The sequence below is a fragment of the Zootoca vivipara genome, chromosome 2 (assembly GCF_963506605.1).
Source record: "Zootoca vivipara chromosome 2, rZooViv1.1, whole genome shotgun sequence".
Classification (NCBI taxonomy): domain Eukaryota; kingdom Metazoa; phylum Chordata; class Lepidosauria; order Squamata; family Lacertidae; genus Zootoca; species Zootoca vivipara.
In genome coordinates, this window is record NC_083277.1 from 102375108 (window position 1) to 102401620 (window position 26513).

A 26513-nucleotide genomic window follows, 5' to 3' on the forward strand; every position below is an offset into this window, starting at 1 on the left:
AACTGAACTCCCATGTTCATACCAGAACTGCAGTTAAGTTAACTTTTATGTTCCAGGTTACGGTAATATGTAAAACATTTTTTAAAAAACAAACACAAGAGTTGTATTCAAAACTTGGTGTTAGAAGTACAGCTGACTTCAAATATTTTCACATGTCCAGATCTTCTACATTAGCAAGAAGCCACAACTAAGCAAAGCAGACAGTGGAAAGTATTGCAACAACAAAGTTCTCACTGTACAACTCCATGGGGAAAGCAACAAAAAAGCAGTCAAATTTGACTTTAAAAGGTGAAGAGTAGCTAGCAATTTTGCAAGCTTAAATGCCAGTTAAGAGTTACTCTGTATAATCATCTACTTTTGTGGAGCTATATTCTACAGTATACCAAGCAACTCACCATGATACCCAGGCAATAAAAGCAAAGCGGTTTTATATGCAACTAGACTATGTGAACTTTGTAAAGAACAGGCTATTGCCAAATTCTGAAGTGTTAATGTTCACATTTCTATTTGGGGAAGTGGAAGGGAGAGGGAGGGGGGAAGGAGAGAGAGAGAGAAGGAAATGACAGTTGTGCGCTGTTCAAACATTCATCAAGCCAGGAAACCTTGGAGTATGCATCAAAAGTGAAACTGACTAATGTTTCCTTCCCATCTCTCCCATATACCCCAAAGCCAAGATGCAAGTATTACTTAAAACAGTACATAAATCAAATTAGTTAAAAACACAAACAAAAAAAGTTGTCACTTGCAACAAAGCATCGCAAAAATTAAATGAGGTTTCTGAGATTTGAAGTGGTTTGCTTTAATGATTTAAGGCATTCTAAGGAATACCTTTCTTTCTACTAAATTATGTCACAAGAACTGGATAACTATAAAAGTTTGTCACTAGAGGCTGGATTCAGTTAACTAGTTCCACTAGTGGTAGGAAGTGCAATGGCTCACGCTGGCATGACAGGCCTCCCCCGCATTGGCTTGGGTGGGGTGGGAAAAACCCCAGAACGGTGTGCAGGGGAAGAGGGGAAGTCTGGGAAAGCAGAAATGCTTGAGCTAAAATAACACCTGTATTAGCACAACGTTGAATTCCTCTCTTTGTTTCCGCGTTTGCCAAAATACTGACAACCTGAATGAAAACGTTCTAAAGAAACTCTGCGTATACGTGCCCATTTATTTTTCTTAAAATATAAATGCTAAGAATTTAAGTCTTATTTCTCTTGTTGTTGTCATTGGCTTGGATCCAATATTGCCAACAAAAAAGGCACTTAAATTAGCAGAAAGTCATCCCCATCTCTCTTGATTGATTCTGCAGCTCCCCACAACACATTCCATCCCATTCCATTCTGGAGGGTCCTTTGACCCTTAGGAGCAGCTTTTCAAGGGCTGTAATGTGGAAGATGGGGCAGGAAAGCCCCATTGTGTAAGCAGGGCTCTACACGTGCTTCTTCAAATCCAAGCCATTATTGCATATATCCTATTCTGGAAGTAGAGGTAAATTTTTGTCACAGTTCTTCCTTTCATAATATGGAGATTGAGAAGTATGGGCAACAACAGCTTGGTTTCACATATAATGCCAAACCATAGGGTAACTCTACACGAGCAAGTCTTGGGCTCACACACTTCTACCTTCCCCCATTTCTCTTGCATAGTAAGATGATCTTACTTACTGTTTCTACAAACCTTAGTTTCCCGTTACGTCTGAACCAGCAAATTATAGTTTGATTTAGACATAGTAAATGAACAAGCCTGGAATGACCCTAAGGCTTGCATATTCACTCTCTCTCATATGCTACATTGCCTCATTTCCTTGATCTGTAGCAAAACAAAATTGGCCCAACATCCAAACCAGCGAGACGCACCGGAATTGTAAACCAGAAGCACATAGACAGACAATTTAATGCAAACAATGGTTTATATAATAGGATGTCGCTACCTGAATATTAGTGCATGAGGTGAGAAGGATAAACTGTGGTTTTGAAAACTGGGAACACAACTGGGAATGCAATGAAATGTAGACATAAGGAAGCCTTCTGTACAGTGTTCTAGCCAGCTTTGCCTTATTTGATGTTTCCCCCCACCTCCAAACAACAAGGAAAATTTTCAGATCCTTCCTTAAGTAACATCTTGCTTTCCCCCATATTTATTTACCTACTTAATTTATATAGTTGTCCCATATCAGAAGTACTCTAGAAGCCAGTTTGCTGTAGTTGTTAGAGAGTGTCTGACTAGGACCTGGGAGCCCAGGATTCAAATCCCCACTCAGTCATGAAGCTCACTGGGTGACCTTGGGCCAGGCACAGCTTCTGTAGGGTCTTTGTAGGGATTAACTGAGGAGAGGGAGTGAACCATGTACTCCTCAGAGAAGAAGGTGGGATATAAATGCAATAAATAAGCTCTCCTTAAGAAAGCTGGAGAGGCAAGCCAGATGGAGATGTCAGTCGCCAACCTGGCATCCAGAAATCTCCATGTGGTCGTAATTTGACGCGCACCAATAGCAAAATATGCCTGGTACTTTCTGGCTAATTTCTAACACTGGCAGTTCATATGCTCGTGTTTAGCATCCTAGGATTCTTATGAGCAAAGAGTTAAGTGATTGGGAATAAGAGGAGCCATAGCTCAGTGGTAGAGCAACTATTCTGTATGCTGAATGTTTGATACCTTGCATCTCCAGGTACGAAAGGAAAAGAATCCTGTCTGAAACAGCTGCTGCCAGTTAGTGTAGATAACACTTAGCTATACAGACCAATGTTCTGGCACTAATGTCCTATTTCCCATGCAAAATAACAGCATGCTCTAGTTATTTGTGCCTTGCTCCTATAGAAACAAAATATTCCCACATCATTACCCCTGACTGTGTTTATCATCATCCCTAAACTTCTTTCAGAACCTACACCTGATTTTAACCAGACATATGTGGTGCACAAGTAGCTTGTAATACCTCCCCCCCTTTTGTATTTTTAGTTTATCTGAAGTACATTAAGAGCAGGAAATCATTCTTATATACTCTCAAGGCCAGGTTCAAATTTCAGGCTCTGCTACAATTATGGTGGGTCTTGTGGATATTAAGTTCTGTGTAATGATTCTCAATAATCAATTTGAGACTAGGCAATACATCTTCAGAGTATTTTGATCATGGCTAATGGTAACTTTTACAATGGCTCAGAAAGGACACCATTATTTCACCTGAAAACATTTCACAATATGCAATCTCAACAGGAACAACAAGTATCAGATGTGCTTCTTACCAGTTGAAATTCTCTGCGTCTGTCATAGGCATGCTGGATGCCACTATCTGCCCACAAGCTTCTTATTGCTGGAAGGAACTGCAAAAAAACTTGGGTCTCCACCATTCCGTGCGCCACCACTCCTGAGCGGGTATCAAAGGCCATCAGCACATCACCATTTCTTTGGTTAGAAGGATTTCCCCAAGGAATATGAAGCTTCTCTCGAGCATCCACAAGGACTCTTACACCTTCAACAAAATTGAAAGCACTTTGTTATTTTCCTAGTGGTATTTATTTTAGGCCCAATAAACAGCTTCTCTCAAAAAGCAATGAGTGACACACATAGAGAGACCTTATCTAATTACAAGTAATGGATGGAAAAATGTCTGTAGTAGCCCCAACTGCTTTCTATATAACCAGATCCTGTGCAATTTTGGGCCTGGATAATAGCTATTTCATATACAGTAGTACCTCGGTTTATGAACACAATTGGTTACAGAAGTCTGTTCATAAACTGAAGCGTTCATAAACTGAAGCGAACTTTCCCATTGAAAGTAATGGAAAGTGGATTAATCTGTTCCAGACTGTCCACGGAGTACTTAAACTGAAGCGTTCATAAACTGAAGTGAAGTTTCCCACTGAAAGTAATGGAAAGTGGATTAATCCGTTCCAGACGGGTCCGCGGAGTACTCAACCTGAAGCGTACTTAACCCGAAGCATGGGTGTAATTGGTTCCGGAAGTCTGTTCATAAACTGAAGCGTTCATAAACTGAAGTGAACTTTCCCATTGAAAGTAATGGAAAGTGAATTAATCCGTTCCAGATGGGTCCACGGCGTTCATAAACTGAAAATTCGTAAACCGAGGTGTTCATAAACCGAGGTTCCACTGTATGCCTAAGGCAGCTGCTGGAATAGGACACGTAACAGCAGTCCAAAGTGGTAATCAGAAATAGGGAGGTTATCAGCTTTGACAAAGCATGTCTTCAAATTTTCTTTTCAAATAATGAACTATAGACATGGTATTAACTTGGGATGCTATTGCAAAACTGGCCTAACACCTTAATTCTAACATATCGTGAAATAGGGTTGAGTGAGACCTGGTTTTCAATCTTGTGATATATCACCAGGTAAACATCATGATATACTAATAAACAGTATAACGTCAGAAATATGGATGGAGCTATGCAGAGGCACTGGCTAGCTTCACAGTTTTACCCACATTGTGCTTTTTGCATAGCGCCCACACACCATGATTTGCAATATATTGCCAGGTCAAAAATTTTGAAACTGCTATCACAATATGGACTTCAATGATAATCGTTTGGGACGATTTATCACCTATCGGGAAATAAGTCCTACAGACTTCAGTGCAGTCCAGCCCATCTTGAAAATGTGAAGAAAATGCTATCCTTAAAATAGAAGGTAAAAAACAGAATGTGTACAAGCTGTTACATTTGACTGATAAAATGAAAACACTGGTGTAATGGAGGGGCTAAGAGATTCAGTCATGAACAAGTTGTGGGTTTAAAATTTACCTGCCATGAAGTTGCTATGTAACTTTAGGTAGGTACTCTTTTTCAGCCTCAAGACACTTAACACTAACATATATGCTGTAAACATAATATATGCACCAAGGCACTTTGAACACTCTACTGTGCTATTTGAATACTAAAAAGTACTGTTATTTTATGAAAAGGGGAAAAGACATGTATAAGACCAGAACACACTACTTTGGTGTCAATGTTAAAAATATATTTGTAGTTTCTAAAACACTATTAAGTATTTTCAGTAAGATAATGATTATCTAGTATGAGTTATCATGATCCTGGAAAATAGTTGGTGAAATGTATTCAGTCTCTCTTTCACAGACTCTCTTACTTTCAAAGTAAGAAGCATTGGAGAATTTTAGTTTTAAATGCCAAAACAGTTAGAATTGTGGCTATTAGTTGAGATCTTTTCATTTGGGATTGTTGATGCCTATAAAGAAAAAAGAGGGACCATTTTACTGCAGATAGTCATGACGATAGAACAATATAATCTCTCTTTTGTAAACATAGGCTTGTATCCAACTGTATCCCTTGGCTCAACAGAAGGGTCTTTCATCCATCAGAGGCTTCCATAAAACAGGGAAAGGCAATTTTCATCAGTTTCCCTTTCCTTCTGGAGCCCTCAAACACCTCCCCCTACCCCTTTGGAACAGCGTGGGAGGTGCTGCAGAATGGGGGCTCTAGGGAAAAGGGAGCCCCAAAAAACCCCTCCTTCCCCTTTTCACTCAAGAAAGTCTCCACTAAGTGAAGAGCCTTCAATTAATGGAACAGCAATCTATAGCTGTGTAATACATCTGCATAACTTTCTCAAAGTGCCACCACTGTTTGATTCCCAAGAAGCCCAGCCATGTAAAATTCCTTCAATCTTAGGTGATTTGGTTTAACAACTGGGTGGAAAAAGCCCGAGGCAGCTAACATTTAGATCAGGTACGAGAGACATACACATCCTGATGGCACATGTGAAGAAGGCATATATTAACCTGTGTAGGAATTTAAGAGAGCACGACAGCCCGGAAGGCATATTTTCTTGGCACAGAAAGTCTCAGCATGACAAGATTATGCTTACACTACAGATAACTCCCCATTCTTGTGCTTGTGTATAAATTAAGCACCACCATAGACAAGGCTCAGAAGCCAAGAGCCCCATCTTATGATTTTTGAACAGATTCTAGACACTTCAAAAACCGGAGAATCGGAGAACAACTTTTCCCTACATACAGATATAAGCAGCTCCTGCATACATGAAGCTTGTAAGCTGTCTTATAGTACAACCTCCTGTACACATCTTTCCAGAGAGTTATCTTCAAATATTTGAAATGTATACACTTTTTGGGTAGATACTTGAGATGGGATTAACGTTCAGCATTAATGCCTTATTTTTGCAAACATATGTTCTGAATGGAGATGTGAGGGCCTGTGGGGGAAATGGAAAAATTCAAGGGGGGGAGGGAGATGGTCGTCTGAAAAATAGTTGTTTCTCCCCCGCAAAAAAGAAAAGAAAAAAGGATTGAGAAATATTTTCATTTAGAATGACAAACAAACGATTTAGGACAAAGTGCTCATATATTCCCCCCCATCCCCTGCCAAATGATTTCTAAAACTATGCAACAGGAAGATTTTTATGTGAGACTATGTACGTACAGTATCAAATCATTACAATTCCTGCACAGTGAGAACAAGTCCTGAGCTGTCAACTGAGAGTACAACGCTCAGGTGCAAGAGCGAGATGCATTTCGGCCCCTTGGAGGGGATTGTCACCGTCACATGAGAAGGAAGAAGCATTCAATGCCATCTTTGCTTGTGGTCTTCTTCTTGCTGGCATATTTGTTGATCCCATTTCTGTCCTCTCGTCTAGGCCTCAAAGGACTGGGAGTGGGAGCAAGCACATAGCAACATTATTTGTTGTCATCTAATTCACGTTGCTGTTGGATCCAAGGTTCAAAGTCATAAGTGATAATAGTACTGCTTCTGAATACGATCAAATTACAAAACAAACAGCACACTTAAGGCTTGTTGTTGGAAAGGTGCTTTCAAATGCTGCAGCCTTCAGAACATCTTCACACATTTGGCCAAGGGATACAGAGTGGGATTGTGCCAAACGTATCCCGCCTGCAGAATGATGGCAAGGTCTCTGCACAACAAAGTCTCTGACTCCTCTTGCTTCTTACATACTTCAGATTCCTCCATCTGCTCCAACATGTGAAAGAAACTGGTCTATGTTTGAAACACCAAATCAAGAAATAAACTGCTTTTGTGAAAGGACAGAAGCTTATTTCAATCTGGGGAAACCTTCAGCTTTTAGAGGTCCATAATAATATGAAGAAACAGAAAGCGATACCACAGAAAAGGAGGCTGTTCAAATTTCATGTACTGCACTGTAGTGTTCACTGAGTTTTGTTCCTCCTCCCATCTTTCTCTTGGCTCTTTTTATGTCTGTTTTATATTGTGGAGGACTGAAGAAGACGACATCATAATTTCCTGAATAATCATGTTTTACTATAATGTTGATGGTTTCTAGTTATTGTTTTTGCGTGCTCATTTACTGGCAAAACCAAATAAATGCTAGGTTCCTTACAGTTTGCAGCTTGCAGCTCCATTTTTTAACGAAAACTTTAAATTCCATTTGCCTGAACAAACGTTATTTTTAACATACCAGACGTGATAATTCTATGGTAAATCAGGTTATACATAATGCATCTAATGTTCCTAAAATAACAACATGCCTTTTGATATGTAAAGCATATGTAATGTACAAGTATTGTATTTAAAAATAAATAAATCCAAAAATTTCTGAAGAAGGGCATTCAGAGGAAACACTGGAAAAAAAAACCTTCCTCCCTTCTATAACTTCAAAATTCCCAGTAATCTTACATCTCTAATTCTGGGCTTTTTTACTCAGAGATTTGTACACACCAACTCCTCTCATTGTGCATAAAAAGAGAAACTGTTAGGAAGTTGAAAACGAGACTGAACAGGTTAAAGCTGGAATCTTAGACTGTACCAAATTGTCACCAGTTGTAGCTTGAGCCAAACCCAAATATTTTGTAAGCCAGGAGGGGGCAGGGAGAGGAAGCACACAAGCCAACTGACATGCAAAAATAATTTGTTCCTATACTACTCACTTCCATGTCACAAGACAGCATTAGAATGACAGTAAGCAACGGTACAGATATATCCATTCTAGGACAAGTTTTGGACATATTTCCACAACTGTTCATCACTTTGTGAAAGCTAGAAAAAATTCCCTTGTACCATACCTACCCTTCTCTCCTCACTGTATAACCACTAAGAACTCTCCTCGCTTACCCTTCACATTCCCAATTTCACATCCAGCAAATTACACATGCAAAAAACTACAGACACAACTGAACAGCATGATAACAAGCTTATATGAACTCCTGTTTGATAAATCTCAAGAATATTCTTTAAAAATAAACTCCACAGGCAGGATTTGTACGCCGTTCCACATGGTTCTGTTATGGACCATTCACCTCCTGCAGCAGACATCTACAGCAGGCCTTGAAACATTTGGCTCTCTAATCTTGAGTGACTATAAACACACACATGACTACTCACACTTATAATCCACTTTCACGTTTTTAGGTCCACAATTCTTCTGAACACTCAGGTAACTGACTTCTGGAAACTTTTCTCTGAAGCCCCTCATTAATCTTGCAATTGCAATTCCTATTGTGCTCTGTCTATTTTCTTCTCTCTACATACCCAGTCACAGCTTCATATCACAATATACCCATAACACAATATATATTTGCTACAACTACTGGCCCATTACAACAGGTATCTTCAACCTTTTCAGACTCAGGACTCACTTTTAACCCCAACATGCATCTGGGTACCCATTCTTAATCTTTCATCACCTATATGCATGGTGGCAGTACTTCTGCTGCACCCCACTTTGGATCAGGTTGTGAAGTGGGTTCCAACCTGCCAATTGATGGCCAACGAGTGCACTACAGCAGTGGTCCTCAACCTTGGGCCTCCAGATGTTTTGAGACTACAATTCCCATCATCCCTGACCACTGGTCCTGTTAGCTAGGGGTCATGGGAGTTGTAGGCCAAAAACATCTGGAGGCCCAAGGTTAAGGACCACTGCACTACAGGATCAGCACAAGGCCAACCTGATCACCACACTATTAATTCCACATACATGCCAGGACCCCAACCACTCCTCCAACATAAAAAGAGCACTCGCATCTTTCAGCCAATGTACTACTGACTAAACAGCATGCTTCCAATTCAAGATTCAAAATAAAAGATCGCAAGCCAGCGTTGCCACCCAGACTCTCTCGGCCCCCAACTCTGCCTTACTCCCTCCCTTCTGTCCCTTCTTCATCATGCTCTGATCACGTTTCTTCGAGTTGTGTCGTATCCACGACATGTCCACCACCACTAGCTCAGTGGTAGAGAACATGCTTCGCCTGCAAAGCGTCCCAGGTTCTCAATCCTCGGAGTCAGTGCCGTAGAAAGACCTCTGTTCTCACACGGCACAAGGCAGCTGTCAGGTTCCTTATACTGTAAAGGCCCCGTTCGAAAATCCCCAACTCGTCACAGCCCAGCCTAGTCGGGCGACACACACGACCTTTCCATGCCCAAGGACCTTCCAAAACCGATGACACGTGTACTGAAAAAGTGAAAGCAGGAAAGCTGCAGCGAGGGCGGCTGGGGAATCCCAAGGGCAAAACAAACAAACAAACGGGGCAATAAGTGAAACGTTCGTTCTGGCCAGTCTCCCTCTCTAGCCGCAACCCTCACACGCGTGTCTTCTTTTCCCCACGTACACCCTCAATGCTCCAGCGACTTCGCCTCCACGGACCTTTCCCACCCTCTTTCTCTTCTCTCTCAGGGCTTCCGTCTTTCAGCAGCAGCTGCTAAAGGGTATCTCGCTGCAAACGTTGCGGTTCTTTTCTCTCCCCCCATACTTTTGTTGTTTTGCTGGCTCCCCCTCCCCCACCTCAACGGATATCGGGGGGGCGCCTCTTCTGCTTCCCCCTCCCTCTTTCCGGTGGCCGCAAAGTTTGGGGAGGGGGACGGACGGGGGCGCGCGCAAGAGAGAGACCCCCCCTCCACCCTCACCCTTGATGACGTTGCTGTAGATGGTGGCGCGGAACTCCTCTCGAGCGGCCCGGTCCCAGTCCTGGCCGTGGATGATGCGCATCTGCTTGAGGAAGGTGCTCTTGCCGCTCTCGCCCGCGCCCAGCAGCAGGATCTTGACGAGCCGCTTGACGTAGGTCTTCTCGCGGTACAGGCACTTGTCGATCTCTTTGGACTTTCGCTGCTGTTCCGCCTCGGTGCTGTTGAGCAGGCAGCCCGGGAAGCAGCCCGACAGCGGGGACCGCGATGGCAGGAAATCCGCCATCTTAGCGAGCACTGCCAGCCAGGGAGCGGCCGCCGCGGCCCTGCGCCGCTCTGCGCCTGCGTAGCTCCCGGGGACGGGCAGGCCGGGTCCCGCCCCCCAGCCCACTCCAAGGGCGGGCCACGTGACGCGAGGCGCCGCTCCGAGGTCGTCACGTGGCAAGCTCCCCAATTAGCAGCCTCCCTGTCGTCACGCGGCTGACTTCTCGCTTTCCGTCCGCCGACGCTCCCGCCGTCCTCCGTCACGTGGCCGTGCCGTGTACTCCCTGAAAACTCCCCCGCGCTTTTTTTTTTGGTCACGTGATTTCTCTTCTGCGATGCAGAATCACCCGTGCTGTCTTTTGCTCGTATCTGTTTCCTTTCACGGTAGCCGAGGCGCGTAAAGTATAGTGAGAAAAGTGCTCAGAGCATGTGCAGAGTGCGTTCCTCGCCAGGGGCGAGCAGGGAGGAGCTGCACTCCCTCCCCCCAAAATCAAGTAATTAAATAAAAATACTTAACTGAAAGTAGAAATTGTAGAATGATTTTGACAATTCCTGGTTCTCGAATGTTGCTTCGAAGCAGGCTGGGGGCATCTTCACCTGTCCTGTTAAAAATTAAGCATTCCAACACAGAAGAAAGGAAGGAGATCTCCCCAACAGGTTGAGCCTACTGTACTCTGTTTGCGTTTGGCTGCAATTCTTCAGTGGGAAACACATGAGACCATTGTTTTCTCCTCAGAGATACAGTTTCTATTAGCCTTAAACTACAGTTCCGAGGATAAAGTAATATTCTTTATACTGTATGCGCATTGCTTGTGCTTTAAATGTATGGTGGGGATCTGCCCCACTTGTAAGCACTGCTTATCCCAAGATCTCTAATGTGATTTTTATGAAGCAGCCACATCTGGATGCCATAAGGGAAGCACATTTCTTTATATATACAACAACAACAACAACAATAAATGGGACAATCAGCAAACACAATTTAAAACATAAACTGTGAGGTAGGGAGGAAAGGAAAGACAGAAAAGCTCAGACTGTGATAATTACATTATTAACAGTGGCCATTCACAGTTTCATTGAAGACACAGATACTATATGTTTGATAAGAATCGATGGTGCCAATTCAATCCACAAATGATAGTACTGAACTTCTGGATGAACTGAAATCCAGCAGTTTCTGGTTGCAGTCTGCCTTTGAAGTTCCGTTAAATCAGTTATAGTGTGTCCTGGGAAATTGCAAAGACACACCTCTAAATCCTGGACTTGGCATCTTGTATCTGCTATCCAAAATGCACAAACCAAGTAACCCCAGGTGCCCCATAATTTAGGACTTCAGAGCCATCTCAGTTGGCATATCTGGTTATATAGACTCCATATGCCGGATCATATTCCATCAGTACTTCCAAGTTATATTCTCATTAATATTTTTTTGGAGAAAACTAAAATATATTGACAATCTTCCAGAGAATGCCATCATAGCAATAATAATGATAATGATTCTATTATTTATACCCCACCCATCTGACTGGGTTTCCCTAGCCACTCTGAGCAGCTTACAGCATATATAAAAACATAGTAAAACATCAGACATTAAAAACTTCCTGATACAGGATGGCCTTCAGATGTATTCTAAAAGTTATGTAGTTCTTTATCTCCTTGACATCTGAAGCGAGGGTCTTCCACAGGGAGAGCCCCACTACCGAGAAGGTCCTCTGCCTGGTTCCAAAGTCTGCCACTTTATACTTACCCACATCTATTATCTAGAAGCAGAGGCAACTCTAAGCTTTATTTCACCCAGGTCAAAGACCCAGTTTGGCACACACCCCATGTGCATTTGCGTACAAACACATGCAGGCTGGGAGCCTCAATGGTGCCCCTCTGGAGGCTTTAACCGGAGCAAAAAATCCCAGCTACCCCCCTATAACTACAGCACTGCCTAGAAAAGAAAATGACAGGCCACATTTTTTGTCACCTCAGTTCCCAGTTAAAATCCCTCAAGAGCAATGATATACAGTCTATCCTGGACAATGGCACAGGCTTTGGGTGAAATCCTACACCTGCTCACAGGCAATTCCACAAGCTAAAATACTGTAGCTACTAACTAGTAACGGGATGCAGGTGGCACTGTGGGTTAAAATCACAGAGCCTAGGGCTTGCCGATCAGAAGGTTGGTGGTTCGAATCCCCGCGACAGGGTGAGCTCCCGTTGCTCGGTCCCTGCTCCTGCCAACCTAGCAGTTCGAAAGCACATCAAAAGTGCAAGTAGATAAAAAGGTACCGCTCCGTCGGGAAGGTAAACGGCGTTTCCGTGTGCTGCTCTGGTTTGCCAGAAGCAGCTTAGTCATGCTGGCCACATGACCCGGAAGCTGTACGTTGGCTCCGTCAGCTAGTAAAGCGAGATGAGCCCCGCAACCCCAGAGTCGTCCGCAACTGGACCTAATGGTCAGGGGTCCCTTTACCTTTACTAACTAGTAACAACAAGACATGTAGCGGAAATGAACACAGGAATCAGGTTTCGTAGCCAACTCTGACCCAATGTCTACTATAACAAGACCTAGTGTGTGTCACCCTCAACACTGGAGGTTCATTCACTTGCACATCTTCCAGTGTGATATATTGCAATACTTGCCAGCAGCGCCCTACTTAAGGCGCAAATGTTGAAAAACCAGGGGGGGAAACATTTCAGACTCCCAGGATACCCTACCAGTGACTAAAGGTGGTCGTCCTTGAAGGGAGGAACTTCAAAGGGAGATTGCAAAGTGAAACTGCTCAGATCTCAAGACTTCAAGAGACTTCAAGAGGCTCAGTGCTATCATTTGTGTACTGAATGAGCACAATGGATTTTCATCACACTACATGTGTTAATTGGCTTGTTAATGTCAATGTTATTCACACAACTGTTTGCTTATGTGCAATAATAATAATAATAATAATAATAATAATAATAATAATAATAATAATAATATATTATTTATACTCCACCCATCTGGCTGGGTCCCCCCCAGTCACTCTGGGCGGCTTCCAACAGAAAAATAAAACACAGTAATCTATTAAACATTAAAAGCCTCCCTGAACAGGGCTGCCTTCAGATGTCTTCTAAAAGTCTGGTAGTTGTTTCCTCTTTGACATCTGTTGGGAGAGTGTTCCACAGGGCAGGCGCCACCACCGAGAAGGCCCTCTGCCTTCTGTGCTAATAGCTGCTGTTTATAATGTAATGTATCCATGCACCTTTCTGCATTTCATTTCATTTTCTGACCTCACTGTTTACAACTCCCCACCCCCAATCACCATGCATGTATATACTTGCAACTCAGGATAAAAGGGCATGTATCTTATGAATACGTGGGTGGCGCTGTGGGTTAAACCACAGAGCCTAGGGCTGGCCGATCATTATTATTTTCCATTTACAAATTGTGGCCTATGAAGCAACTCAAAGCAATATGGCAGTTGCGTTTAACACTCATATGCTGGCTAGGATCCTTAAAGAGCAACTTTCAGTATGGCTCAGGACTGGGGAATTCCCAGGGAAATATTACAATGATGATGATGATGATGAACAGAAGACCTAATTGCCATATTACAATCTGCCTTTGAAAGGTCCCCTCAATTCAAAAAACTGAATTGTCATACATTATGTGGAGAGCTGTTGTTTTAGAAACGCAAGCCCAAAGCTAACTTTGGTCTGCGGAACTAGTTGTGGTTGTTTGGAAGCCAGCCAACGTTGATGGTATGAAGGAGAAATTGTACATTTTCAACAGGAACAAACAGTAGGCTCACGATGACGGCACATCTGACATTGACACTTTCTCTGTTCATTGGAGCACTGATCAAATACTGGTTATTTGGGGGGGGGGCAAGAACAGCAGGTGGTAATGGGCTGAAGCTTTGACTCCAAGCAACCCTCTTGTGTTTAATATGGCAAGGCTGCATACAAAGGCATTTTCAGTAGCTTCTGCCTATCTGGGTTTTCCTCCCCATGGGAGATATGTCCAAGCCTTAGCATCTTTCTGAAGCTTACAACAGCCAAACAGGGAGCATCATCAGGTGAGGTCATGAGCTATGGAGACCCCCTCAGTCCGGATTCTGAATATTTGTGCCCTGGATCTGGACCACAGCCCAGAGAAGCTCCACATCAGTGGAATGTGGAAAATATGCATCCTGTATTTTTCTCAGTGCAACTGGCTGCTTTACAGGTTTATAACGTTACCTGCAGGTGGGGATCTAAATAAATCCAGCGTTTCCAGATAAAGCAGCCTTTGAGATTGGAACAAGTCCTGTTTTTCCATATTTTTCAACACATCGACTCATCCTTAAGAAGAAAGAAAAGGGGGGGGGCATCTGTTCCAATTTTGTTCCTTTGCTGAGACGTGCAACCTGCTAACAATTTCTAATCTCGTAAACGATTCAGATTAGTTTCCGATCCGAATTCTCCTTCCGTTTCTTATCCCGTTAGTATTGTAAATAGATGAGTGGGCTCCCCCTAATGCTGGCAGCTTGGAAAGACTCCAAAGACGCATGCAAATAAGACCTCGGTGCTCCTTGCTGATTGGCTATGGCGGGACAGTGCCCGATTCCACCGCTGGCTTTATTCTCTAGGCTGGGGAGTTCGAGTAATGCAGTTTGCCTGAAATCAGCCACAAGAGGACCGGCTCCCCTGCAATTGGTTAGGCCTGGGTTTTTTTCCTCCTTCCTCTTCTTTTTGTAGCTTTCGGCTTGGCTAAGTAGACCACGATGACCATCAGACGCATAGATCAAGGGCAGCGTTACAGGCCAAGAATGGCATTCTTGAAAAAGGTAACTTACTATTATTTTAAGAGTCTAGTAGCTACCAGATAAATAGATGGAACTGGCTAGTGCAGGAACCCCGAACACATCTGGGAAACACCTGCCCTCTGACCAGGATTGTATATCACGAAGATTTTTGCATGCAAACAATAGGCATGTTATCCGGATAAGGTGTGCCATCTCTTACAGTTTTCAGAATTAATTATTTTCCAAGGAGCCTATGGTTCCATTAGCGGAGTATTTTAAAAAGAATCTTTGCTTGCTGTTTCCCCCAGTCCTTTTGCTACAGAGCAAATACTGTAAAGGCAAATACCCTTGTTTTATGAAAGCAACCTGTTACACACAGTTTGTTTGTGCGTGGGCGCAGCAGTAGCTGCTTGAAATAAAGCTGAGCAGCTCTAAGAATTTTGGATATATAATTATTTTTTATATAAGTAAATAGTTCTTGTTATTTTACCTCATTCGTAAGGCTACAATTTCTTGCATGGAGGGGTTTGGTTTTTTTTGCTTTGATGGCCATTCATATTTTAATTTTGAGGGATAAAAGCCCATCACCCATGGGGTTTGCAGCCCTAATTCAGCACTGAACTGTAACCCGGTTAATTTCACGTCCCCCTCCCAGCTTTATTCATTGCTGCAGTTCCGTCCTAACCCCATGTAGACCCAGATGTTTTTATGCTGTGGTTATTAATCTAGATGATCTACGACTCCCTGGTGTTGTACTCCCAGCCTTTCACATAGATTTGGAATCCTATTTATTTAGATAATTTATGACTGCTTAATATTTTAAGAAAAAAAAACCCAACAACTCTAAGCAGCTAACAGGTCCACATCACATAATCCATTATCCATTATTTGATTTTGGAGAAGGGAGCCAACCTCATTTGCATTCATTTACCTCACTCATAAACATGCAGAAGAAAGGATGAGAAAAACCCACCTTTTTTCCATCAACCTTTTTCGGAGGTAAATGACAGTACAATCCTAACCATTTCTGCCCAGAAGTAAGTCCTATTGAATTCACTGGGGCTTACTCCCAGGTAAGGGGGGGTTCAGACTGCTGCCTAAGCCATTGATTTGAGTAAATATACTTGACATATTGATGGTGTCTTTCCGCCCCCTCAAAAGACGCTGCAAGCTGTTTTCTCTGCCTGTTCATAATCTACTTTAAAGTGGGTGTATATATGCCTTTATAATAGTTTAAGCCTTACAGACAACAGCATGTTGACAAATAACTATGCTTGGGATTAACTACCTCTTTCTTTCCCCCAAAGCATCTATATAAAAGCATTTTATTAGCACCAATATGTGAAAAGAGTTTAAGCAGGCAAGGTATTAGCCCAGCTTTTCTCCCCTGAACGTTCCTGCCTTTCTTGTCTGTGGCTTATCCTGCTGAATAGAATTAGTTGACTTCCCAGTGATACGGACAGCTGCCCATTTCTGGTGTGTGTGTGTGTGTGTGTGTGTGTGTGAGATTGTGTGCGCACACACTATAGCACAACATAGGAACACATTCACCTCTAAGCTGTTTTAGCTGAGTATCAAACATAGGAGGCAGCGACAGGATTACAAGCAAAAAAGAAGAGAGATGAGAGGGAGTGTGAATTTATTTTGTGTCACAATATTTGTCATACATCACCAGCACTTGTACTTTTCATGCTCAAAGCGGGATACCACAATGTTTTCCTTTCGAACTGTTTGTTCCTAGAGCCTGTCAAGATTTATTTAAAAGAGCAATTGGGCCATGTTCTGTTTTGATTTATATGCTTGCAAATTCCACTGAAGGCAAGGAGATCAACTCGGAAGGAACAAAAAAGATCAGTTTAGGAATTACATTTTCCTTATATTAAGACAGCTGGCGTAGCTCAGTCGGTAGAGCATGAGAGTCCAATGTTGGGCAAAGTATTCCCGCATATCAGGGGGTTGGAATAGATGACCCTTGTGGTCTCTACCAGAATATGCCTGTACTTAAACCAAAACACACATGGAGATTTATTTATTTATTGCCGCAGATCATGATAAATTATCTTTATATTGTTCACTTGTAATAAAGCACAAGATGAAACTGGATCCAGTTTATAAAAAAAAATGCCCACAGGTAGTAAAGATGGGATGGTAGTGATCATGTCCTTATATTTGTGTCTTCATCTTGCCTTCCTCTAATTTTTAAAAAGAAGTTGCAGGGCTCAGCCCTCTCCCTTTTGAGCTTTACTGCAACAACCCAAGTCTATTGTCTTCCGTTACTTGTTTCCAAAATTTAAAAAGCATCCCCATTGATGCCCGTGGGAAGCTTTGAGGAGAACGGAGCCTTTTGCGTGATGCTGCTGTGCACTTCATACCTGAGAATTTGGTCTAAAACTCAAGACACCTGTGGCCACCACTCTGCTGAAGTTAAGCAGGTCTGGGCCTAGTCAGTACCTTGATGGTACTGAGAACCATCTGCAAAAGGTTAAATTATACTGCAGTGGTGTTGCCAACCTTTGTCTACTCAGAATAAGGCAGCCTCGGTCAGTTCATTGGGGCTTACTCTCAGGTAAGTGGGCATCAGAAGATTGCAGCTGCAAATGACTGTCCCAAACCAGTCATGCGCTCCTCTTAAGAAGAGAGTCAAAAAGGGATGGTTTGACAGGATTTGTAGATTGATATCTCAATAACAAGAGGAAGATGCCGAAAGCTCAGTGGGGGAGGGATATTGTGTGAGCCTTATTATATAATACATTATATAGGGCACCCGGCAAACCTGGAACAAGGTGACACAATGTAACATAGGGCTGTTATGTGTTCAGAATTACTCGGACATAGCCAGGATTTGTCCTTCAAAAATGGCATCCAGGCAGAATTATCTGAAAGTGGTTAAAACGTCTGGGAAAATCTGGGTATATGTTAGCCCATATCGGAAGTGTTGTGGTTTTTTTGGCAATTTCCCTAAAAAATAGGTTAAAAACTTCATTTTGTGTGTGTCTGGATTTTCACTTTTTGAAATACGGCAACCCTATGTAACATAAAGATACTGAGAGAGCAGTAAAAGCAGGTAAGGAAAGACTTGGGACATCTTTTGACACACCAAGCTGAATGTCTGAGAGGTAGGGTAAAGGTAAAGAACCCCTGGAAAGTTAAGTCCAGTCAAAGGTGACTATGGGGCTGCGGTGCTCATCTTGCTTTCAGGCCGAGGGAGCTGGTGTTTGTCCACAGACAGCTTTCCGGGTCATGTGGCCAGCATGACTAAACGACTTCTGGCGCAACGGGACACCATGATGGCTGCCAGAGTGCACGGAAATGCTGTTTACCTTCCCGCCAGAGCAGTACCTATTTATCTGGTGTGCTTTCAAACTGCTAGGTTGGCAGGAGCTGGGACCGAACAACGGGAGCTCACCCCGTCGCGGGGATTCGAACCGCCGACCTTCCAATTAGCATGCCCAAGAGGCTCAGTGGTTTAGACCACTACACATCTGGGAGGTACTAAGGTACGGCAACACTCATGTTTTTGCTGCCTGCCCATGACCACAATATTAAGACTGTTAAGTATATAGTACCCTTATTCCTTCAGTTAAGTTTTCAGTCAGAAACCTATTTCAAGGCATGCCTGCCGTGTTTCCTGCTGCTTCCCCTCAAGTTTCTTATTCAGTGTTTAGCACATCAGTAGATCCAGGGCCTTGTTGGTACTGGTCCATGGTCCTTCAAATCAGAGGGCACACACACAGCCTCCCTCATGCACTTGCGCAATATGTGCTGGGGTCATAGAGCTGCACCAGATAGCTCCACCGCTTGCTAGCCTCATCTTCGGGACAGACAGATCTGTTAATTTTGGTTTGTCTCGCAGGTCAGCGCAAGGAGGCCAGCCTAGGAAGTTTGGAGGTTCCTCTGTTCTGTCACATGCAGATTCCACAGTGGAAGCTGAATTGCGCCCTGATCATGGGCGTACCCAGGATCAAAGCTAGGGGGGGCACACCAGCCACGCCCCCCAGCCACCCGATTGGCTAGCCGGCAATGACGTGCAAATTTGCAAATGAGGTGCCGCGGAGCATTGTGGGGCAGCACTTTCTGTGCTGTGCTCGCTGTGACTTGAAAGAGTGTGGGCTGAAGTTAGCCCAGGTCCAGGTCCAGGTTTTTTTCAACGGAGGCAGCTTCGCTGCCGCTGCCGTTTCGCTTCAGCCAAGCAGGCTGAGGCGGAGCACAGCAGGCAGCCCCCCCGCCTGTCCTCTCAAGCTGCCCTGCTTCTAGGGGAGGGCAGCTGTCCCCTACCCCATGCTGGGTACGCCCATGACCCTGATACTTTCAACCATTTCCATTAATACGTGTGCTTTCGTCTTACATATATGTTTTCAAAGAATTAAATTTGATTAAAGAACCGCACCGCAAAATTTGGAGAAGTGTGAATTTCAAAAGATAGTCGTGTTTTGATTTGGTATATTATTTCAGGAAGTGCGAATGAGCTAGGCTTGCGTTGAAACGCAAACTGAACTGAATTCCTCCCCATTCCTTCCTCGACTGTTATGCAAACTAGCCCTCCTGGGCATTGGTTGGCCTGCCAGCATGGCTAGAAATTTTTAATATATTGGAACTCTTAATAAGCAGCCACTTTCTTTCTCAGATGAGGGAAAAGTTGCCTGCTGCGTCCTCATCAGCAAAAGGCATGGTTTGTGGCTGAGTCAGTACAGCGGCACCTAATGAAAGCTTCCTACCCAATCTCCCTTTTTCCCTTTGATATATATTATATTTCTTAAATGACAAGAGGGCACTCGGCAGGAAGAGGGAAGTGACAAGCCTCTGGAGTTATTTGCTCATTAGAAAAACAGTATGCCCTGCACCATCCGACTGATGCGAGTTTTCTGAACACACTGTTTGCTCTTTACAGAGGCAAGTAGGGATAAGGCAGCAGTAGGAATATATTTGTATATGTTAAGAACCTGCACAGCCTGACAAATTACTTTGGCCAAAGATATAGAGGGGCTTGGGAGATTCGCTTCGTTTTGAACACAGTGAGACTTGCAGCAGGATTCTGATTCTTACTGAAGATTCTATGGAACGTGTCTGACTTCTATTGTTCTGGGGAATTAAGTTAGGCAAATGGTATTTTGCATGAAAATCTGGTCTGCGACACTTGAAGGCTTGGGCGCGTATGTACTTGGCCATTCTTTAAATCTTTAAAAGGACTTGTTTGCATATACATTACCTGATTTCTGCAAGAAACATCAGGGTTTCCTGCAGCAAACACAAATGGCGCCTAACACACATTTAGGGACATGTGTGGGATCCATAGATGTACAGTATTACTAGTGCTTTTTGATGCAGTTATTTGGGTGTGAATAGATAAGTGTTGAGACGTGACCACCACATGCCAGGTCCTTGCCACGTGCATTCTGGGTTATGTTCAAGTGAATGAAAGGTAAACAGGATGGAACAGTCTTCGGTGGCATCAGTAGATACTGGGAATGTTATTGTTCCTTCTTGACTTACCTTCCATATTTGAAAAAAAGGAGACTGTGCTCCAGGCTCTAGGCAATCCAATTTATTCCGCTGTGCCCAGAGCCTTCTTGATAAAATGGAAGAGATGTGAGCAGTATTACCACTTTCCTGTAACTTCTCCAACTGCCGGACATAATTTTCTATCCCTCCCATAGACAATAAAGTTTCTTTAAGGAGAGGGACATATTTCCAAATTATTGTGGGTTTTAGGTGAATACTTCCAAATCAGGAGACAAATTCTCCAGACCCACGTGTTGTGCAGGTGCGGTCTTAATGTCCAAAAATTAGACGTATTTGCAGGGCCGGCCCTACGGCCAGGCTGGGTGGCGCAGGGCGCCAGGGCGCCCTCCCACCGGGGGGGGGCACCGTGCAGCCGTGTTCGGCAGCCGCGCTAAGCCCGCCCGCCACGCAGCAGCGCCCGGCAGCCACGCTGCACGCTGATCCCGCCCGCCACGCAGCAGCGCCTGGCAGCCATCTGCGCCCGCCCACCACGCAGCAGCTCCCAGCAGCCACGCTGCGCGCTGAGCCCGCCCACCCGCCGCGCTGGGAAACTGAGCGGGGGGGGGGGCGCTGGAGGGATCCGCTGCGCCAGGGCGCCAGGGATGCTTAAGACAGCCCTGCGTATTTGCCCCTTTCTTGCAGAGGCTGAATGTTCCTGCAGTTACTCCAGCTCCTGCCTGCATACAACAGCTGCTTTATTTTAATACAGAACAACAAGGCAAGAGGCAGAAGTCCTTATTCCATCCCGCATGTGCTTCAACTCCCCACACTGAGCTAGGCCAGGCCCTATGATCTCTTATGAATATATTGTCAGGTGTAGAGTTCTTTTACCCCCACCTTTTGTCTTGCATCAGGTTGGACCAACAGGCAGATGCCCTTTTATTTTCCCCTCCCTTCTGCTAGGAAGAAGGAAAAGAGCAAATACAGGTGTGTGACCTGTAAGTCATGAGTCACATGGTGGCACCATTTTATAACTCAGCACACCTTCAGTACCAGCAACAGATCAGCCTGCCTTGTCTACTGTGTGCTTTGCCAGAACAAGTCGAGCAACATTCTGGCTCCTGCTCTCAGGTGCCCTGTCTCCTCCTCCTCCTCCCCACCACACTTCCATTTGAGTCCCCTTTCTGTTCCTCATACCTGTGGCTGCCGTTTGCTTTCCAGGGACATATGTTAACAGCAAGAGCTCCTGACTGACGCACAGTTCTCCTTTGTAGTCAATGTCAACGGAGGTTGCAGTTGTCTTGGTCCGCATGGGCAAGTGGTCAGCTCGTTTGGTCAGCGTGTGAATGTGGCCAATACTCCTTTTCTTCTCCCCCCCACGGTCTAGTGTTGGAAAACCTTAGGCCAAGGGTAGCTAACCACTCAGGTGCTGTTGGACCACAACTCCCATAATCCCATAATCCCAGAACTTTGGCCATGCTGGAGGGACTGATGGGCGTTGAACAACGTTTATATTGGCACCATGTTGGCTACCATTGCCTTAAGCTTTCTCCTTTTGCTTTGCCTTGTGTCTGTGCCTTTTGCAGCCACCTAGATTCTTAATTTCTGCCAGCTTTGTTTATTTGTCTCTTGTTGATTAGGGATGGGCAGCCACCCACCTGATTGGCTCCCAAACCTGTTGGGTTGCTCAAGTTGAATAGTAAAAAACAAACAAAAAACCTCAGTAAAGTTTTTAAGTGTGTTGATGAATCTCAGCCGGGCCTAGCAATGGACTTTGAGGCCGGAATTTCAAGGAATACCTGAGCAACCCAGTTCTTCCCTATTTCCTCCTCTCCTCTTCCCTGCTGTTCTCTATCTTCCCCAAGAACATCATAATCCCATTGGGAAATGTGGGGTGGGAATGGGAAGCAGGAGAGCAGGATGAGCTCTGGCAGGTAAGAGTGCCTGACCACTAATGTAATGCATTCCTAGTGAGAAGTATGTGTATTATGAGTAGTAGCTGTCACTGGAACGCTTTGACCACCAAATGCAACAACAAGCATCATGGGACACATGAAATACACATTTGGTTTTTCTGTAATACAATAACACCAGTGGAATAGCTATGAAATTGATGGGATATCGGAAGAGAAAGTGAGGCCAATCAAACTTCTTGACTCTCTTGATTTTGTTTTGCATGCTCGACACATTCCCCCTTGTTTTTCTTAACATGCGCCTGGTCCAATTTGCAGCTGGAGGTTCTGTTGGTGGAGATGCAGGAGCCAAGTTCTGGCATCAAAATGCACGCTCAGAAGGTCACGGTCGTCGACATCCCGCATGCAATGACTGGTAGGTCTGACAGCAGCAGCCACAAAGTGCAACAAAAGCCATTTACCCCCTACCAGACTTTTAGAGGACATCTGAAGGCAGCCCTGTTTAGGGAAGCTTTTAATCTTTAAGAAATTAGTGTATTCTGATATTTCTGTTGGAAGCCTCCCAGAGTGGCTGGGGAAACCTAGCCAGATGGGCGGGGTATAAATAAATTATTATTATTATTATTATTATTATTATTATTATTATTATTATGTTTTAAATAATCCAACAATCAAAATTACTTTTCTGGTGCTGGGAGGACAGTCACAGTCCTTCAGCTGCAAGGAGATTGCCATCCTGACACCGCAAAAGAAGACAATTTATGATAAGGAATGTTTGTGCTGTCCCGGGATCACAGAAAAGGGAGCAAAATATCCAACCTACTCCTATGCCTGTAAATTACAGCATTCCTTCCCTCAGAACACACTGAATCGGAAATAGGCAGGTAGCGGTGGTGCTTTGAAGTTGCGAGCCTGTCATTACTGTCTATTGAGTGTGCTGCAACAACAATTGTACTCTGGTGCCTGCCAGCTATGTTCACTCAAGGCAACCCTGCAAACATACTCTAAGCACCTCCTTGTGGATTATTTAAAAAAGGGAAAAAAAGCAAGCAAGCTCCAGAGCATGTTGTAAATACTTTACTACCATTTTGCCCTTGCTATATGTACCAAACCCTCTTCGCTGAAGACAAAGGTGTCCTGGAAGTCAGTTGAAATTAGCAGGTAGAACTGGAAGGGGAAGTTATGGTTCACAGTACAGTAGTTCCTTTGTGCCTTTATGAGGTAGAGGCGTACCTAGGCTCCCTTGGCAAGGAGCTGTATTTGTGCCTGCCCCCATCCCTTGTGTTTCTCTGCCGAGGCGCCCAGAAGAGATTAGTACCTCACCCAGAGCAGTGGAAGAGTGGCCCAGCGAGCACTCGGGTAGATGGGCGGGCAAAATCCTAGCCACTCCAAGCCAAGAGTGGAGAGATTGAGGTTGAATCCTGACAAGACAGAAGTACTGTTCGTGGGGGACAGGAGACGGGCAGGTGTGGAGGATTCCCTGGTTCTGAATGGGGTAACTGTGCCCCTGAAGGACCAGGTGTGCAGCCTGGGGGTCATTTGGACTCACAGCTGTCCATGGAGGCACAGGTCAATTCTGTGTCCAGGGCAGCTGCTTATCAGCTCCATCTGGTACGCAGGCTGAGACCCTACCTGCCTGCAGACTGTCTAGCCAGAGTGGTGCATGCTCTAATTATCTCCCGCTTGGACTACTGCAATGTGCTCTACGTGGGGCTACCTTTGAAGGTGACTCGGAAACTACAACTAATCCAGAATGCGGCAGCTAGACTGGTGACTGGGAGCGGCCGCCGAGACCACATAACACCGGTCTTGAAAGATTTACATTGGCTTCCAGTACGTTTCCGAGCACAATTCAAAGTGTTGGTGCTGACCTTTAAAGCCCTAAATGGCCTCGGTCCAGTATACCTGAAGGAGCGTCTCCACCTCCATCATTCTGCCTGGACACTGAGGTCCAGCACCGAGGGCCTTCTGGCGGTTCCCTCGTTGCAAGAAGCCAAGTTGCAGGGAACTAGGCAGAGGGCCTTCTCGGTGGTGGCGCCTGCCCTGTGGAACGCCCTCCCAACAGATGTCAAAGAGGAAAACAGCTACCAGACTTTTAGAAGACATCTGAAGGCAGCCCTCTTCAGGGAGGCTTTTAATGTTTAATAGATTATTGTGTTTTATTTTTCTGTAGGAAGCCGCCCAGAGCGGATGGGGAAACCCAGCCAGATGGGCGGGGTATAAATATATTATTATTATTATTATTATTATTATTATTATTATTATTATTATTATTATTATTATTCTGCGCCCATTGGGCCTGCATCCTTGGCAGGGGTCAACCTGCCCCTGTTACGAGGAGCATTGGTGTGATCTTTCTAATGAAGAAACTAAACTGCAGAACATCGCCAAGTACATTGTAGTTGAATTCAGTGGAAAACCAGAACCAAGCAAATGTGCTTAAAAGCTCAGTCCAAGGGGTAGATTCACAGAAGAAAACAGAACTTGTTCGTTTCTTTTTAGCTAGGACTACTCGGGCTCTGATTGTATGACGAGTTCCACCGTTCCCTGGTAATATTCCAATAAGTTCAGGAGACCAGCTCTTAACCCACAGATTGTTCCCTAAATGTTCCAAGGCACAGAGAGAAAGCACAACCCCTGCCTGTCCCACACTGTTTCTTTGCCAATCTGACGATTGCTATGGCCAGCAGATTTTAATTTTGCTCCACAACAGACAGAGGAGGGGAGTGGGTCATGTGCAACAGCTGCATTCTGTCATTGTGTCTTAGAATATTTAAAGGCATAGGCTCAGTCTCTCGGTGAAGAAACAGCAGCCCTGTAGGAACCTGTTTTAGTGAGTTTGCCAAATGAGCATGGACTCACCCGGAACAATTGTTGACTTATTCAAAAGAGTGAAGTTGATTTTTAACTTCGGTACAAGGTGTGTACGAAAAGTTGCCGTGAGGTCGGGGAAAACAGTTCTGTGAAATTTTCCAAGACTACGCTCTGGCTACAAGCTGAATGCTAAATTTGTTTAAACTCGTTTAGATTGGTATTTATATTGAGTTTATCGCTGTTTCATTTGCTTTGTTTTCCCTTCCTAATATTGCTGATAGCAATATTATTGGTATTGCTATTATTGTTGCTAACTGCCTTGAGCGTTATTTGACTGCATATCAGTGCAGTCTTGGTACACCATAGTTTGACTAGCTGTGTCATGTGAACCAGGACATTATTTGTTTATTTGTTTGTTTGATATATTTGTATGCTGCCCTGTGGTTAAAAAAATTCCAGGGCAGTTTGCATATTAAACAAATAGAATCCAATCCATTCAGTGTTTCTCAACCTTGGGTCCCCAGATGTTTTTGGCCTACAACTCCCATGACCCCTAGCTCACCGGACCAGTAATCAGGGATGATGGGAGTTGTAGGCCAAAAACATCTGGGGACCCAAGGTTGAGAAAGGCTGTAGTCAGCATTCACATGAGAATATCAACATTCACCGAACTTTTAACATCTCCTATAACAGTATAAAATCAGTCTTGTCTTTGACTGAGGCAACAGGAATATGGGGTACTTTCTATTTTTAAATCATAGCTGCCTTTCTCTGGCCCCCCTGGCGGCCCGGCGGCCTTAGAGTCGGCCCTGTGTGTGTGCAGGGTAGAGGGGGGAATAACTGAAAAATGATTTCTTATTGTTATTAACTAAGTTTCTATGCTGCTCTTCAACCGACCACCAAAGGGCAGTTTGCAAAATAAAGATCCAAAATTGCATATCATAGTTTAAAACAAAAACAATACCCCACAGTTTTAAAGGCCATAGTTTCATTGGTCAAAGGCCTGGGAGAAGAGTAGCATCTGTTGTTCTTGTTTAGTTGTTTAGTCATGTCCGACTCTTCATGACCCCATGGACCAGAGCACGCCAGGCACTCCTGTCTTGCACTGCCTCCCGCAGTTTGGTCAGACTCATGTTCGTAGCTTCGAGAACACTGTCCAACCATCTCATCCTCTCTCGTCCCCTTCTCCTTGTGCCCTCCATATTTCCCAACATCAGGGTCTTTTCCAGGGAGTCTTCTCTTCTCATGAGGTGGCCAAAGTCTTGGAGCCTCGGCTTCAGGATCTGTCCTTCCAGTGAGCACTCAGGGCTGATTACCTTCAGAATGGATAGGTTTGATCTTCTTGCAGTCCATGGGACTTTCAAGAGTCTCCTCCAGCACCATAATTCAAAAGCATCAATTCTTTGGCGATCAGCCTTCTTTCTGGTCCAGCTCTCACTTCCATACATCACTACTGGGAAAACCATAGCTTTAACTATA

General features: G+C 44.2%; 2 protein-coding genes across 2 annotated transcripts in view; one reads left to right on the forward strand and one right to left on the reverse strand.

The window, feature by feature from the left end:
• The window catches only part of GNA13 (G protein subunit alpha 13), a 30852-nt gene extending 20654 nt beyond the window's left edge, over positions 1-10198 (reverse strand). Inside the window, exons 1-2 of the mRNA XM_035104036.2 lie at positions 9857-10198; positions 3237-3463 (exon numbers count right to left, since the gene is read on the reverse strand). Coding sequence (XP_034959927.1) covers positions 3237-3463; positions 9857-10139 — 510 coding nt within the window. The 5' untranslated portion in view covers positions 10140-10198. The remainder of the gene's footprint in view (positions 1-3236; positions 3464-9856) is intronic.
• A 4528-nt stretch (positions 10199-14726) lies between these two features.
• RGS9 (regulator of G protein signaling 9) overlaps positions 14727-26513 on the forward strand; it is a 74804-nt gene continuing 63017 nt past the window's right edge. Inside the window, exons 1-2 of the mRNA XM_060271975.1 lie at positions 14727-14910; positions 22539-22635. Coding sequence (XP_060127958.1) covers positions 14848-14910; positions 22539-22635 — 160 coding nt within the window. The 5' untranslated portion in view covers positions 14727-14847. The remainder of the gene's footprint in view (positions 14911-22538; positions 22636-26513) is intronic.